The sequence below is a fragment of the Chiroxiphia lanceolata genome, chromosome 1 (assembly GCF_009829145.1).
Source record: "Chiroxiphia lanceolata isolate bChiLan1 chromosome 1, bChiLan1.pri, whole genome shotgun sequence".
NCBI lineage: Eukaryota > Metazoa > Chordata > Aves > Passeriformes > Pipridae > Chiroxiphia > Chiroxiphia lanceolata.
The window spans coordinates 114,516,974-114,535,075 of NC_045637.1; the positions used below are offsets into that span (position 1 = coordinate 114,516,974).

The 18,102-nt window shown below is 37.0% G+C and overlaps 1 protein-coding gene across 4 annotated transcripts in view; it reads right to left on the bottom strand.

Moving 5' to 3' along the window:
- The window catches only part of RBMS3 (RNA binding motif single stranded interacting protein 3), a 705,062-nt gene that overhangs the window by 86,608 nt on the left and 600,352 nt on the right, over positions 1-18,102 (bottom strand). For all 4 annotated transcript variants that reach the window (XM_032683778.1, XM_032683761.1, XM_032683783.1 and 1 more), the window contains one exon: positions 4,357-4,463. In XM_032683778.1, coding sequence (XP_032539669.1) covers positions 4,357-4,463 — 107 coding nt within the window. The remainder of the gene's footprint in view (positions 1-4,356; positions 4,464-18,102) is intronic.

Genomic DNA, 18,102 nt, shown 5'->3' on the forward strand with positions numbered 1-18,102 from the left:
AATGCATGTTGCTGGTAAAGAAGGGACAACTGGCACCAGGAACAACTGCTTCTGCCCTTTGCTGGTACTGACTTTACAAAATTCAGGAAGTCTCTTAAATTACCCATTTTTTATGTTTTTTTCTCTAAATTACTATTTGCATTAGGCAAAGTTGTAATAAGCAGCAGATAAAAAGAGAAACGTTCCCAAACAAAAGCAACATTCCCGAACTACTAGGTCATCTTATTTTTCTAAGAAAGAATTAAAAGCATGTTTAATTCTTTAGATATTCCACCAACTGGTCTTGAAAGAAAAAAAAGGAGAAATGAGGAAAGGAGGGTAACCTTTTGACTATTTAGAAACAAAAAATGCAATCCAGATTATAGAAGCAAAAAAGCAATCAATAGAAGAATAATTGGTAGCAATTACTAAATATCATTATAGACATCAGACCAAATCCAATGGTAAGTGGGTTGCATTCAGTGGTGCATCTCATTGTTGTGGTATATGCACCCCATAATGGTGATTTTGTCTTACAAGAAAGACAACAAAAATATTATAATTGTCTAAATTTTACAGAAACTAGCAAATGAAATACCAAAGACTTCAAAATATTATGGCTCTAAAAAAACTCTTAATCACTCTGGGCTGACCAGATATAGAAAGGCTACAATTTCCAGAACTGTAAACAATAATAAACTTTGGGTAGATTTCTCCCTTTCTACTAGATAATTTTCAAACAAACTCTCTCTTAAATACACATATCAAAAAACGTATTTCTGAATAACCAAAACAAAGTTTCGGTAAATCTGCAATAGAAGACTATCTTGCAAAATTTATGTTCAGGTTTTTAATCCAATCCGATCTCAATTTGTGACTACACTTAATTCCCTGGGTGCATTCTCAGCTAAATGAACATTTTTCAGGAGCCATGTCACCCACCTCTAGACTTGTCAATCGCAATTTAGAGGTAAATTAAATCACATATTTTACAGACAGAATTTGAATACGATTATCCTCTCTCACCATCTCAATATGATCTTGTTAGGACAAGTTTCAAAACAGAGTGCTGAATTAAACCAGTGTGACATATGAGAAACTACCCTGAAAAAAATTACTGACCTCTGTGCAGAAATTATGTCAGCAAATGTTTCCAGTATTTGCAGGTTTCGTTGTACATTTATTGCACTTCTATGTTAGATGTCTAACTTGACAGCCTTGTACAAAACCATCGCTAAATCCAAACTCTTGGCTCCTTAGTCCAGAACTGGTCAGCCATCACAAATCCTTAGTTAAATCTCTCAGTAAATCTGCTGAGCATTTCCTGGGACTTCAAGCAAGAGAGGAAGGTCAAGAACTAGAAAGTGCTATTCAAGATCTGGCATTCTTCCCTGGTTGCAACTGGCCAAATAACCAAACACCAAACCCACCCACTCCCACCCCACCAAAAAGCCCTAGAGAAATTCAGTGTATTACTAAAGACTTGACTTTAAAAAGGAAGCCAATTTAACAGCCTGTGAAAGTATTTCTATATGGCTGTGAAGAAATCTATAAAGATGTATATGATAAGAATAAGATTTTCTATTGCATTCTGCAATATGACCTGAAAACTTTACTAAAAAAAAGAAAGTAATCCTGCTTTATAAAATTCCACAGAAGTTCTTCATAAAAGAGAGTAAAACCTCTGAGAACAGCGTGGCCAGAGAGGTAACACTGCAGCAAACCTGCTTCTCCCCACTGAATCTTCTGCCATTCCCTCCCTACAGCAGACTACTGGGCACAGCTGTCTGTCTCTACTTTGCTTGCTCAAGTCTGAGGCGAATGACAGAATGGCTGGCGTAATTTCTCTCGGATCTGCCCTTCTGATAAATAATCCTCATGCACGCTTCATGTTTTAGAAATGCCCTTCACGCAAGTATTCAAGAATGCAAAGCCAAAATACATCTTGATGTAGATACCAAAGGATTTGGCCAGGGTGGAAATACTAAGGGAGTAATCTCTTGGATGTTATTTCAATACTTTTCTTCGGGGAAGAAACAGAGAAAAAGTAGAGGTGAGGGGAATATTTCCAGACACCATTTGTAATCGGAACCACGACACTTGTCATATATCAATTATTTCTCACTACTCACTGCCTGTTCTTTTTAAGAGAAATTAAAGCTGACAGGAGTAATTGTAGGAAGGTTACCTGAATGCTGCTACATAGAGAACAACTGAATGATACATCATGCTTAGAGTAAGATTATTAAAGGACAAAGAGTTAGAAAAACCCTATTGCATATAAAATAAAAGAGTAATTATACAAAAAAATTTCACATTGGAGATAAGAAAATTAACAACAGTGGGGAAGAAATCCAAGAAATTAATAACCCTAAAAGAGAATATGTATCCTTGTCTTTGACACTTTGAGTAGTAAAAATCTAATGTGCAACAAAGTATTAACCAGATGTTAGTTAACAGAGAAGATCTGAGAAAATCTAGTCTGAAATATTTCTGAGTTTGTATCTTTGCAATTTTTCCACATTTGTACATTATACCATGACAACAGCTCTGTAGTTGACTGTGATCAACAATAAGGACTCCCAGCACTGAAAATTAATTTTTAAGTGTTGGTACTATAAGCACACCAACCACACCTTGCCTCTAGCTCACCATGATATTACTGTGCTTAACAGGTAACACTCCACTAGTAGCAAATGAACTATGCAGAATATAATAAGCTGATGCCTAGAGGCCACAGGCATAATGGTGGCTTGCTGGCTTTAACTTTATATTCTCTTTTTTCATTGATTTGAACTGAAGGAAATAGAGAAGACTGGAGATAATAGCTATGATGGTATTTATTATTTAAACAGGGATTTAGAGGTCTTTAAAATACGGATTGTTGACCTTACTGAGGGTTTATTATTGTCTCCTATATATATACCTTTGTTTTTTCAAGCTCTGTTTACCCTGACCTGAGTCTACTGCTTGAAGTACTTCTTGGTCACTTGTTTCTCAGCAGACCCTTAATGTGACAAACCATAATGGTTCCTGAGAAGACATCTCCATTCCTTGAGACATACAGCACAGGAGACTGCAATGAACCTTCGGAGACTTCTGCAATCTCCTAGAGCAAATGTGTCTGCTGAATTGAGATTTTCAGCCCACGGAGCTAAAAATGGATCACTGCTGTTGGAATAGGGTACAATAACCACCTTGGTGGTGGGAGAAATTTGTACACTTTCAAACAGCCTTTCTGTTTGTTTTAGGAGCTCATCAATTGTGTTAAGGTATATATGTCATAAACTAATGGTCTGAAAACTATCAGCTAGAAAAATCGAATCACTACAAAAAAGCACAAATCATCTAGTAATCCTATAACTTAGAAATACCAATTATACTTTTTTATTTGCCTTGTAAAATTGAAGTAGGTACAGCAAAACCTACCAAACCCCCACAAATAAACAAACAAACAAACAAACCACAACTCCCCCCCCACACTTGTATTCTTGTGGGTCACAGTCGAGCAACATACTTTTTTTCCTTAAAGTCTCAATCATAAATACAACAAGAATAGTTGTTTAGGATAGAAATATTTGTAAGTCCTTCAGCTTTCATAGCTATCACCATGTATAAGAAGGGACTATGACCAGGTCTACCTTATTTATCTTTATTCTATAATAACATTCCAAAATAGTAAACAAACTCCTGAAGAGTTAAATAATTTTCTTTCCTCTTTCACTCGCATTTGGGGACACTTCACATACAAGAACACAGAAAAGAAACTCCAGTAACAGACTATTTGCAGCATAGCAGAAAGCAACTACTAGATTATTTTAAAACTTTGTACACATGATGTAGCTGAGACTATTGTAAACCATTTTGTCTTGAACAGAATGAAGAGCTCAGCCCAAATAAGCTTGCAAAAAACTTTTACATGGACCCTACATCTGGATGTGTAAGTGCATCTCTCCTTTTTGGAACAGCCCACCTATTTCCTAATAATCTTTTATCACCAGGAACTAGACGGAGAAAATAACACTGTTCATTTGCTTCAGTGCAAATTGATTTGATTTGTAAAAGGTACACCACAGGTGCTGATTGGCACACCAGTAAGAGAATACTCGGCTCAGGTCCGGCTGTAGACGGAGCGCTCACAGTGGGACCAGGCTGTGCACAATTCCACACCAAACTTGGAAATTTTCCTTTCCTGTAACTTACATTCCACACATTATCATAAACCTTCATCTCCCCACTGCTTACAAAGCTTTTTCTGTATGAAACTGTTGTATTTTGTGTGCAATCTGATTTCTTCATAGCCCTGAAAGGTAGACCTCCAGGTCTGTAGCTGACTTCTGCCAAACCCCAGGAAAATAATTGCCGCGTGGCACTTACCTCTCCTTCTCTGGGCCACGGCCTTCCATTCTGTGTGTATTTGCTTTGATTCTGGCGCTTCTTTTGCCCTCCATCAGCAAATTTGCACAGTAAAGGCTCAGTGGGGGCTGTGAAGACAAGAAACCCAGTCTATATTAGCATCCCCCCCAAAGAAAGTGATTATACCAGCAACAGTAGTGCTTTGTAATACTGATCTTTTGAAGTAAAATCTTGCCTTCTGCAGATATTTTTTGCCTCTTTTAGCCTTGACTCCAGTGGCAGCTGTTCTTATTAACTAAGCTTCAAAAAATATACACTGGCAGCCCTTAAAAGAATTTAGCAAATATTGTTGAAAAAATAATCAGCCTACGCAAAACGGTAAATTGCTGTAGTGGAATAGTATAGTCAGGCATTAGTTCCAGCTAAGTTAGACACGTATTCATGACCAGCATTAGTGCAAGGATAAACACTGTTTTACTAAAGCAGTTTTCTGTTTTCATTGTAAAAACTTTGCAAGAACCTGTTTAAGGAATAAGTGTTCTCACTATTTCAGTGTTTCTCAGCACCCAAACCTTTAAAAATCTGAATAAACAGAACAGAATAGAGACTTTTGCCAAGCACAGTCCAATTAGCTTTCTTTTCCTTTTAACTACTCTTTTAAGTAAGTTGGTAGTTGGCAGCTGAAGAAACCTTTTTCCTCTCCAAGTGAGATCTGAAGTGTGTGAATACAATAGGGAGGTGAGGGGAACCTGAGGAAGAAAGGATATTCACAGTGTTGCACACCCAAAAAGGCAGCCCACAACAGGGCCCTGTAGTGAAGAAATCACCACACATCAAATGGGTACAACAGGAAGGGAACTTGGTGTCTTGGGATCTTTTCCCATCCATCCAGTTTACAACAGCCCACTAAAATATTTTTTTAGTGTAATTAGCATGCTGGTGGGTAGCTTGCCGTTGCTGTCTCATCCTTAGAAAAGGGGTCAAATTCTACCCACTTCGTTAGGTTTATGTGACGGTTGTCCTTTATTGCCTATGTCAACAGAGAAGCAAACCAATATCAGCTTGGTCGAAAGAAATCTAAAACTGATGTGTAACCTCTGAATCTTTTCAGGAATTTTTGGGTTCCCAGGCAGGATAAGTCTGTAACTAATTAACCAGGGGGTTTGATGGAAAAAACCAAGAAATCTGTTTTTTTCTTCCTCATTTCCTGTTTCTGAGAGGCTAGAAATGTTGAAAGACTACAACTGCAGAGATATGAAGAAAAGATTGTGGTAGGGGGTTTAATTAAGTTGTTGACTTATTTATTTGTAATGAAAATTATGATTTGGTTAAGGGATAAGTTCATGTAGTATTAAAACAAGCTAATCTCCCCAACCTCCTAATTACACAGTTCAAAATGGGTCAGAAAGCATAGATTTGTGATCACCCAAAAACTGCAACCAAGAAGCCATGTATGTAGAGAATCTCACATCAAAAAAAACAATTTTTCATTGGAACAGCATCACTTTGGCTACTTCTGAAGCTATAACAGCTTTGTTTTTTCATTACCATTTTATCAGGCTAGTAATTTCCAAGGTCACTAGAAACTGAACTGCAGGGAACAATCCATTATTGGCAGAAAGCTTGACTCTGTGACCCCAGAGGTCCTTCCCCACCTCCGACTTTGATTATTTTATCAGATTTTGGTAGAAGCAATGCTCAACCAACCATCTTAAATTTAAAATAATGAAAGTTTAAAAGCATCCAGGTGGCTACGGAGATTTTTTCTGCAGATGACGAGATTTTACAGGGCTGATTGCCCCGCACTTTTACCAGTTTTACTCCACAGCATGATGCTGCACGATTTCAGAGTGGTTACGCAGAGTTCACTTTGATGTGACTGTGAGGGAGGAGCAGGTGCTTAGCCAGCATTAAAGAAAGACCTATTAAGCATCACAGTTGAAGCTTCAAAAGCTTTTTGTTTTAAGCACTGAAGAACTACCAAGTAACATATAACGTCATTAGAAGGACCATGTAAAAACCATCTGCAAATTGGATATTTATACATGCCATGATCATCTGCTAATGTACACATGTGGTATTAGCCCATATACTGTGATGTGGTTGAACAAGCTAGGAAATCACATATTTTACTACACATCCTCTCTGTATATTAGCCAACCACAAATAGGAAGCCGTTGCCATTTCCGGAATTCTCACTATCCAGCATTACCATCTGACAACCTCATATTTGTTAATTAGCTGATTCCTGAAGTTGATTGAGATTTAATAGAACTGCCAAACAACCTTATTAGCCCCATCTAGAAAAAATTTGAAAAACATTTTAAAGACTTTTCAGGAGTTTGGAAAGAAGGTGGAAGAGACAGTGGTACCATGCTCTACACGGGCAAGTTTCTGCATGGGAGGTTATACTCTACAGCACACTGAGGGGAATTCTGTGGAAAAAGTCAGTCTGTGTTGATCAACATTAAAAGAGACAAAAAGTTCAAACCAAAATATTTTGACAGGAAGACAGAACCCAGATAAGATGGTTTTGGGTTGAGGGTTTTAGTTTTTGGTTTTGGGGGGTTTGTTTGTTTTTCCTAAACACAGGCATTGTAGCATCAAGAAAGACAGAAAATTATCTTAATAACTCTGAATTGGTGTAGGTCCTATTGGTTTACACCTGGAAACAACTACCAAGCTCAAAATAGATAAAAAAATCAAATTAATAATCTCTTCTTTCAGGACACAAGGTAGAGTGTAACAGTTACTATAAAGAGCACATCCCATTCCACCATGTGATTAAAACTATTTCTAAGTAGAATTCTTTTTAATGGTTTCATTAAATTTCCAGAGTGCTTTAAAAAAATAAATTTACTTCAGACGAGAAAAAGATCGCAATTAGCTACTATGGTTATCAATTTGAAAAGAAAATATTTAGGAACTAGTCAAATGATATCAATATTAGATGAATAATAATGATAGATTGCAGTAGAAGTGGTATATTTTACCCCCAAATACTTCTGAAGGAGAGGAAGGAAAATTGGGAATATTTTAAACTTTCCTGTTTTTTCCATTTCACACAGATACTCTTCAATTTATGGACTGCATTTTTACTTTTCTCCTTTTCCTCTGTATGAACACACTGACTGAAAAAAAAATGCCTATGCCCCTGCCTTATTTCTCACCTTTTGTACTGCTGGCTTAACAGAAAATGTAATTTGTATATCTGTAGATGTTCACATTTTGAAGTGATAAGCGTATCTTTTTATATGGTTCTTGACATCCTCTAAGTTTTGAGCATATGTGGTATTTTGAAGCATATCTGGAAAATCTACTGTTGCTATTTTCCTGTCAGAAAAGTGAGAATTGATTCACTTGAAACAAATTTCAGGCTATTCCAGCCTGATAAACTCTTCAAGATAGAAGGCACTGCTCTTTCTTTGACTTCTACCTGACAGTAACAAACACAAATATCAAGAATGAATAACAGCTTTAACCTGAACAAGGTTCATTAAGCCATAACCCATTTTTCAAGGAGAAGATTTAAATGCTTGCTGTAGTTCCCATCCAAAGCCTGCTCTAGTTAATAAGACATAAATAGCCCTGAACTTGGCTTTGAGTCCTGTGAAGGAAGCGGGATCAAATTGATACTGCTTCTAAACAGCATTTGCCAAGATACTCAGGACTGCCTTAGGAGAGGGCAGTAGTTAAAATTTAGTGTTTAAATTCTGTTCCCATGGAAGTCAATGGCAAAACCTCTATCTCTCTTCAGTCAGGCCTTGAATTTACTGTAAGAGTTCAGTGGAGGTGAAAGAGAGAGACTGACCTTATGTCAATCAAGCCTGTCGATATTGTTAGAGTTCCCTCAGGAGATCAGCTTCTCATGCTCTGCTACTTTAGATGGACAGATTGTGCAGACAAACAGTACAGAACTGCCAAAAGGCTGTTAATATCACCAAAAGCAAGACTGGTATTTAAAATAGCCCAAAACCTTTAGAAGGAAGACGATGGGGATAACAGTGCCCCCTTCTCAAATCTTGCAGCCTCTAAGAAATGTTCCAACTCATGAACTTCAATTAAACTGGAAAATTCAAAAACAACAACAAAAAAGCAAACTTCTAACTAATTCTGAATACATAATTTCCTTATTCCTTCATTCATTGGAAGGGAGATATATTTGAGCTTCTACATATGCAAAAATGTATATATTCATGAGCATGTGCTTCATAAAGGAAGATGAAAGCTGTCATTTGCATTCAGTGAATCTTTTTCATTATTCCAGGTGCTCTGAAACTTCTAATGTTTTATGAGTTACTGAGAAAAGCTTGTCCTCCACAGTTTCTGATTCAGTCATATAGCATCATCTGTCCAGCAATGGCAAGAATTACATATATAAAAAGTAACAACAGGAACATTTTTATGCATTATATCTGCTTTTACTATGAATATTTTTGAAGAATATTTTTAGCATGTCTGAAAGAGTTTAATCTCTTCATATTTTACAAGAATGAAAGTAACATTTTCAGTAGACAGCCTAGTAACGTACATTGTGAACATTCACGTGGGTCTTCAGACAGATCTATTTTGTTAATGTGAAGAAAAATGATGAGAAAGTCATTGGCATGTCAGTGAATGGTCAGTGCACGGTCAATAATCTTTCTCAAAGTATGTTTAAAAAAACTAAGCATAGTAATAATTGAGTTCACAATTACAAAAAGCATACAAACTGATCAAGCTCTGATAACTATTTTTCTTCCTAACTGCCTTCCAAATTTTAACTACCTTGATAACATTTTCATGTACAAATCACACAGAACAACTGATTGAAACACCCATGCAAGAACCAACCTCTTGGTCTCCTACAGATCTATCATTTGTAGTCTTTAAGAAAAACTTCACCCTATGGTAACATCAAAGCCATTTTGTGAGGAGACCTGTTTACTCATACAGTATTTCAGAGGGAGACCTGAGAGACATAAAAGCTCCAGAGAAAGGCAGGACAGAGCAAGTTAAAGTTCTGATTCTATATCTGGGCTCAGATGCATGTACCCAGCAGGACTAAGGTCTTCCTAGGTCCTTCAGAGTTTATGTACAAAATGAATTTTGCTGTTGTTAGCTTTGAAAATATAAAAGTTCCAGGACTCCATCAACAGTGTGACTCTCTGCTCTAGTGAGTCCACTGGCTTCTAGGAAAGTTCTATCACGCAATACTTATTCATCCCAAAGTTGTAAATAAATGAAACTCAAATTCAAGGAAGATTATAAAACAAAACTCTAGCTATTCTGCTCTTGGGAAATGAAGAATTACAAAAGATGGTACGTGGCACAAAAGGATAAAAGGACATGTAAGGACAAAGTATTAGCTTAGTAAGGAAACCATGAGAAATGAAGCAAATAAACACTTCATCCTACCCCACATGAAGTTGTTGAAGGACAAAATAGAACAATACATACAGAAGTCCATGATACAGAATGTAATGACACAGGACAGACCCCAACATATACAAGAACCAGTGTTTTTAACACAGGTCAAGCAATATATGGCACATTTCCTAGAATTACAGAATCATAGAATATCCTGAGTTGGATGGGACCCACAAGGATCGTCAAGTCCAATTCCTGGCCCTGCACAGGACTTCAACATTCATATCATGTGCCTGAGAGTGTTGTCCAAACGCTTCTTGAACTCTGTCAGGCTTGGTGCTGTGCCCACTTCCCTGGGGAGCCTGTTCCACGGCCTAACCATCCTCTGGGGGAAAAATCTTCTCCTAATATCCAGCCTAAACCTTCCCCATCACAGCTTCATGCCATTCCCTTGAGTCCTGTCACTGGTCACCAGAGAGAAGAGATCAATGTCTGCCCCTCCACATTCCCTTGTGAGGAATTTGTAGACTGCTATGATGTTTCCCCTCAGTCTCCTCTTCTCCAGGCTGAACAAGCCAAGTGACCTCAGCCTCATATGGTTTCCCCTTTAGGCCCTTCACCATCTTTGTAGGTTTGTTCAGTAGGTTTACAGTTAAACTAAACTACATGATATTCACTGGACGTGTACAGTTGATTATGAAAGCAAAAAAAAGAGTTACCATTGCATTTTAGTGTCTACAACATTATTGTTTTCATATAACAGAAAAGGATGCCAAAGCAACAAATATAACGCAAACATCTATTTGGCTAAGCAAGGAAAAAAAAAAGGGTTTTACTTCTGATAAACTGTATTATAGCTTAACTAATTACCTCTATTTCAACTCTTTGTCTTAAGAAACAGGAAGCAATCCTTTCATCTCCTTGTATAATAATTATTTATAAAGAGTAAGAATACATTAGAAAAGAAAAATAAATCTTAGAAGAGAAATAATGTGTTAAGCATAAAGTTAGTGCTTCTATCCTGTGAAACAGAAATTACTCGGAGCAGGTAGAACAAGTAACCATACGTGTATGTTGGAGAAACAGCACATCAACTTTGAAGTGTGGTCCAGATTTTGTTGCATGCAATTCAAACACTCAAACTACCACGTAGAAAAGTTACGCTTAATCATATTGTTGCAGAAACACCCACAAATATTTGTTAGAGCAGATCAGCAACTAAGGTTGCCTTTCCATGAGAAACTGCAACACTCATTTTACTGTTTGTTTTTGTCTAAAAAACTATTTTCCTTTTAAAATTTTCACTGGAAGAGCAGATTGGGAGTGCCTGATTCTGGCCTATTATAATGCTTCATTCCAATGTTGCTGATAAGGAGAAACTGTTATAATTGTTATAGAAACAGGTGCCTCAATATGGTATGGAAACTTAAATTAAAGTAGCAAAACTGAAATTAAAACAGTGCTGAAATGTTGTAATATAACGGTATATCTTTATTTTAACAAACTCCATTTTTCAAACAATTCTAGTGCTGGTCTCTGTTGGAGACCATGAATACATGACAAGCAAATCCAGAACTGAATTAAGAAGTTTATTATTTAACTTTATTAACTATTAACTAATTAAATAACAAACACACTGCACTTTAACACTGGATTCTGTCTTTATTTTAAACGAAAGCCCTGAATCAGAGCTCACAGAAACTAGACATTCTCACTGAATCCAAAGCCACTCTACTAAACCCAAATTTAAATTTGAGGTAACTGTGAGTAAGAGTAGACCCTGGCCCATGACTTGTGCTAGAGAAACCAGCTTCCTCAAACTTGATAATACAGCAAAGTTCTGCCCTATTGGAGGATAATGCTGAAAAATAGCAGCTGTAGTTCATCCTTTGCACCCAATGCTATGACAGCTCTTCACAACCTTTAACTACTGGGTGAAAAGGAAGCTAAAGGAGTGAATTACTTCGCAGTTTTAAAATTTCTCCAAGAGCCTTTACATCAAAAGAGGAGATCATCTTATGGAACGACTGTGCAACGAAACCAACTAGGTATGTTCATTAGTTTGTGGAAATCATTTCACACGCCTATGCTCGGGCCAGCGTTTTCCATGACTTTTGGACAGCATCTGTAATCAACTGAAATTTAGAGTACACTCTTTTAATGTGCCAATTCTAATTACAAAACATAGAATTTGGCTGGCTTAATATCTTCTCCAAAAAACACTTTGATAGACTCTCTTGGATTCCTGCCTCACTGGAAAAGCCATGTACCAAAAAACTGAGACAGTATCATATTTTGAAGAGAATTATTTGCTCCAAGTCTTAAAAGTACTTCACAATTATCTGTGAGATAGATAATAAATAATATTGAAACAAGTAGCTATAAAATGGCTTTTTTGTTAAATAAGCAAGGTCTCTAACTTGCTTAATCAGCACTGTTAAAAAGTGAATGCTTAAGAAACCAATCCACCTTTCCATGTTTAAAGAATTTTTGTGTGGAACTTAAGTGTCACAGCTTCCCTGTAATTCTGTCATGCCAGAGTAACTAAGCAAGACACTGAATAAAAAATAGTCTATGCAGCTCTTCTCAAAACTATGTAAATAGTAGAATAAAGATTTACAATAATACAATGGTCCCCTACCAAGAGTTTCTTCCCATTGACAACAGCTGAAAAGTGTGAACAGTTTTTCAAAACAAACCAACCAAAACCCCAAAATTATGTTTCCTATGTTTTTTTATACATTTTGAAAATACTAATTGCTGTCTGAGATTCTGACTTCTATGATTAAAAAAAAAAATAAGAAAGAAAAAAAAAGGCTTGCTTTTACCATTGTTATTCTATTGACTCACTGCTGCAGAGGCTCATTGGAGTACATGTTTGGGCAGGAGTTGATTCCTCCAAATGAAATGAAAAAAAAGCCAAACTTAAAATATATTCCTGAAAGCTTGTTAAAACATTTTGCTGTTTTTCATTGTGAATTTCTAGACCGTGTATGACTTGCCACACAAACACATGCTGGAACTAGGAGGGATCAGGTGAATAATACCCAACCCAAGATCTAGTGAAGCTGATGAGAACACTTTTAATACCTTCAATGGGTTGTGGCACAGGTTCCTAGCCTACGACTTGACCTGGAACTAAATACAACAGCGATTATGTTGGAGTATCTCTTACAAACTTTGTTTTCACTTGCAGCACTTTTTTTTCCATGCAACCACTCACAAATTTCAAGTGCTGGTGTTTTATTGGGTCTTTAAATTTAAAGCTGCAATCCCTTCTTATTAATAACAACATGTAAAGAAAGGCAAGACAATGTCCAGCCTGTCATCAGAACCAGTTTTCAGGAAAAAAAATTAGACAGTGATGTTGCGCTGTCTTACTGTGTTGCCTCTCATCCCAGAGAGGCATTAAAGCTTAAAGTTCATATATTGAGGTGGTGAGGTCCGAGTTGTTTCATGATTTTTAAAAAGTAGCACCCTGACTTTAGTGCATTTACTTCATCCTGGTATACCACCTGAATGCTCCTCTACCAGTGCACACCAGCTGAGCGTGTGGTCCCAGGACTCCAATCCACAAGTAGAAGTAGAGAAAATCTCACCCTCTAAATGTGGATCCAAACCCACTCTTTAAATCCTCCTCTGAGACTGCCCAATGAGCTTTCAGGAAAATTGTACCTCCTATACCTTTTTGTCCTCTCCCATCTCAGAAGTTATTTTGTTTGGATGAAAATGGAGATCTTGTATTTCTTACTGTTCAATTATTAAGGAACAGCAACAGAGTCGGCTTCATCTGAAAGGCTCAGCGATTTTTAAATGATCTCATGTACCGTAATTTATAATGGAAAATCAGGTACAAATAGTGTGAGATGCTTTCTAGTTCCTCTCTAATGGAAATAAAATGAATTCCTGGTAATGGGTGACCCTACTTGCTTCTGTGGTCACTCATTTTACTTTTTAGTGTTCTCTTTAGTAGTCTCAGGAGAAAAGAGCAAATGCAAAGCTTTTATCTGAAGCTGCTTCTCAAAACAATAGCTCTGTGCTTCTGCTATAAAATCTATTTTTACTATTCTCATAAACAAAAATTATTGATCACAGAGACTTATTCCCACTAAGAAAAATGTATTTGCACTGACAGTCCAGAGACAAAATTGTTAGAATTTATACAGTACAAAGAATTAATTCTCATGCTGTTCATAAAAGTTATTTCATGTAGCCATTTAAGGATTTTTTAATATGTAGTATGCAATTTATGTAAATTTATTATTTATTTGTTTTTATTATGTATTTATTTAGATAAACTAGAACTTTACCATCACATCATTTGTCTGTATCAACTAGAACTAACACCAGAGGAAAAAAAATCTCTTCCAACATATGTTTTCAATATAAACAAGCAAACCAGGCCAAATGTTTCATGTCAATACAATGATTTCTTTCCACCAACATAATGATAACTGCTGTAAACAGACATTTATTTTTTATAATTAAGGTTGAGTTTTGGCATTTGCTGCTCACACTCCAACACATGTCCAGAAGAGCTTATGCAACCCAGTGTTATACTCCATGAGTCAGTTATGACCATTAGCTTATTTAATTCACACATACGTGTTTAAACAATACTTTTTTTTTCCCAGTTAGGGAAAGACACATCTGTTGTGTCTTTGTGAATGGTCACTGCAATAAAAAAAGGTCATATATGTAATGCTAACATTTGCAGCTCTACTCATAGCCTTTTAAAGAGTAGCAGTAGAAAACATATAAAATGGGAAAAAATATTTCCCACTGTGTGTGGTCAAAGCAGTAACATGACCTTCTTGATATCACACTTGAAACAGTATATTCCTAAAAAGACTGATTACTGTGGATGCATGAAACATTCCTGTGTAAATGGAAAAAAGTGCTAATTTTTAACCAGCTATCAATCTTCTAAACAGTTTAAAAATATTCAGAATTATTCAGACTTTTTTTTCTCTGCCTAATGAAAATCATTTTATTTAAATCAGTTGTAATTAACACACATTCTAATAATGACTACTGGGTGCAGCAACAAAAACTCCAGCCACTTATACCCTAAGGCATAGATGAGCCATATAATTTTGCCACTACTGTGAAGGAAAAGCCAAAGGGAAAATTATTTTTATGGTTATTGGCTTTCTTTCATTTTACTCTTCTGCATTCACTGAAAGGTATAAAGTGTATGCCCTAAAATGAGTGAGTTTGCTAAGAGCATTGCCAGCTTCCTCACTTTAGTGCAGGAAGAACTTTAAAAAGTGCATTTGACTCTGACTGGTATAGGTTACACAGCAGAAACCATTTACAAGACAGCAACTGACTGGTTCTTAAAGGCAGGAGTCCATTTCGTTGTGGTAGAGAATATCCAAAATCACGCTAAAAAACTTGGACAGAATAATTAGTGTACCGCAAAACCTCACTGCATGCTCTTACCATTTTCTTCTGTAAACAGGCCCAAAGAGAGGGAGGGAATACTTTAGAAACAACACATGACAGCAGAACATGGACTGCAGACTAGGCAGCATCCATGGGACACACCAATATCCCTCACAGCTCCAACTGGGTGCACTGGCTGCTCCTCATGGCAACTTCCAAGCACTGAGTCTGAAAGACACACATTTTTGGCTGCTACTGTGCTGAATGTCAACTGCTCCCCTCCTCAAGTGCCTGCAGGCAGGGAGCAAGTGTGGCACTGGCAAGTATGTGCTAGAAAAGGACATAAACAAAAACGTACGTGAAAAAAAAATTGCCGAGTAACTCCCATTTTCTTGAAGGGCAAGAAGGCAGCAAGACCCTGTAGCATACAACCAGCTGAAGCTCCTGCCAGGACATGGAGGCTTTGCAGCAGATTAAAGTCTCTTCCTTCAAGGCACAATTGTACCTGTGATTTCCACGACAGAAAACCGCATAGTGCTTTCACTGGGAATTTTCCACTAAACCATCTATTTATGATGACACTTTATCCAAGGGAAAGACAAAATGCAATTATAATCTTTTCCCAAGACAATGGAATATCTTACTCATACTTCTTAGCTCTTTTCAAAAATGTGTTGATGATACCAACACTAAATCTAATGTGCTATGACATAAGAAAAATTCTATCCCTTGCAGCTTAAAAATCTTTTATTATCATCTGAGACAATATCCTAGAATATTAAATAGATAACATTAAACCCTTCTGAAATTTTCAAATGCAGAGCTCTCAGTTGAGGGTAGACAAGGAAGCAAACTTACATGTTAAAGGCTGAGTGATAGCCTAATCCTTAACTGTGTGTAATACATGTCTCAGAGGTTGTAGGAAGGTCATACTAGATCCTGCTTTGCCATGCACCCAAAAATTACAGAAAGAATAGGATTTCAATGCTAAGATTGGCAAAGCAAAAGTCAGTCCTCTACTCTTTCAGTTAAAAATACTGGAATAATCAGAACAGGAGCAAGCTAAGCACAACAAGAAAGAATAGGTGAAAAGGAAAAAAAAGGTATAGAAATATGCAAAGCAAAACACTTCAAGAAAATTAAGGGAAAACCAGGAGAAGAACAGAAAGGAATGCTTCTGAATTGCCCTTGAAAATGTTCTAGCTTCACAGAAAAGCAAATGCAATTCATGTCCTTGTCCATTTCTGGATGACAACAGGGGCCTTCATAAGCACAAAGACTGCAGCAAAAAAATAAATTCTAACTGCCTGAATGTCACTGCCTATAGCAAGCAGAATGACAGAAGTTTATAAAAAATGTAGTTTTATCTGAAAACAGAGAATGAAGACCTGTTCTGTTACACTGTGAGGAACCCACTAAGACTGTGCCTAGTCTCAGAGCAATCATATGGCATCAAATCACTAACGGAACTGGGGAGACTGTTGAGTCTCCTCTACACAAAAAAATCCAGTCTCTCTTATCAAAGTCAGTTTAAAAGCTTATCTCAAAATCTGCAGATGAGCCAACGATTAGATGCCATGGGAAATACAATTAGAGATGACTACATAAAGATGAAAAAGCAAGGACCTCTCTTCCACATAAATTACATTATGAGAAATAGTAATAGTCTCATGCCAAAATCCAATCACTCTTTAAGGTTTTGGCCCCATTTCAGTGGGATCCTTCCTTGGTTTACAGGCATGTGGATGCAGCCATGCCGGCATGATGAGTCTGTGTGCAACTCTATTCAAAGCATGATTACAACTCAACAGCAGTATCAAAGTATAGTCTGGCAAAAGCCGTTTCCAGCTGATGTGAAACAGCAATTTTCTTCAGAGCAAATTATTTCATGAATCAGCCAGCAGGGAGTGACAACATTCTGCTGCCAGTGACTAAGTATATGACCTCTAGGTTGCAATTTCCATCAGCTTAAGAAGAGCCCATTGAAAACATGATCATATTTTTCACTCTACTGTTAACAGAGATGCTAATCTGGCTCTGTTTCCCTTCTTTCTTCTTTTTTTTTCTTTTTTTACTTTTTGCTAACTTTATTGCTTGCAGTGTAGTATTTCCCTGGAGACAGAGAACAAAGTCTAGAACGGGTTGCTAATAAAAATTGAAGACAACACAGTAGAGTAAGAATTAAAGGGCAACAACTTTTCTACTTGCCTAGCAGAGACCTCATGCCTTTCTCCTGCCATAAGAAGGCAACTTAGTACTGAACCTTGCAAACTGATAAGAGACAAACATACTAAAGTGAGAGGGAGAAAATCTTTTTGAGAATGTTTAGTACACACCCAGAGACAGAGGAAAAATCCCAGTCCTGAATATGGCCAGAAGAGGTTTAAATGAAGGGTAAGGTAAAGACTGAGTAATGAAAACATGAACACTGCCCAAATTATCAAATGTTCTCCAAATTCTTCAGCTAGGATCGGCACACAAATAAAATTTCTAGCTAAAGAAGCAAACCAGACTGATGATAGTATTAATGCTAGCAAATTAACACAATAGTAGAATACCGTACTGCCTTGTGAGGCTTGATCGTAACAAAAAAACATGATAGAAAGTGTTCTATTTATACCTTTAATAGATAGGTATTCTTAACTTTAATAGAAGTGTTGAGGAGAGGAATAACAGAACCCTAGATTTTATTCAGCATCAGGATTCTATTTGACTGTTGATTCCAACAGGAGCCAAAATCAATGGTTAAAAAAGCTGCCATTAAGCCACATTTGTTATTCCTATGCAGTACAGTTCCACTTCTTGGGTGGGGAGGACAAAGCCTCAGACTGTAAAACTCTGCTCTGAATTCAGAAGGACAAGCTTCTGACACTGATAATCAGTGATATTAACACTCCATGCCAAAGGGTGTAGGAATCTGTATTGAATAGGCCAGTATAGACTTGTCGGTGGAACAGAAGATGGAAAATGCAAGATTTCTTTGTCTCCACGTCTATCTGAGGTGTCCTGAGAACTGGCCTACTTGGAAAT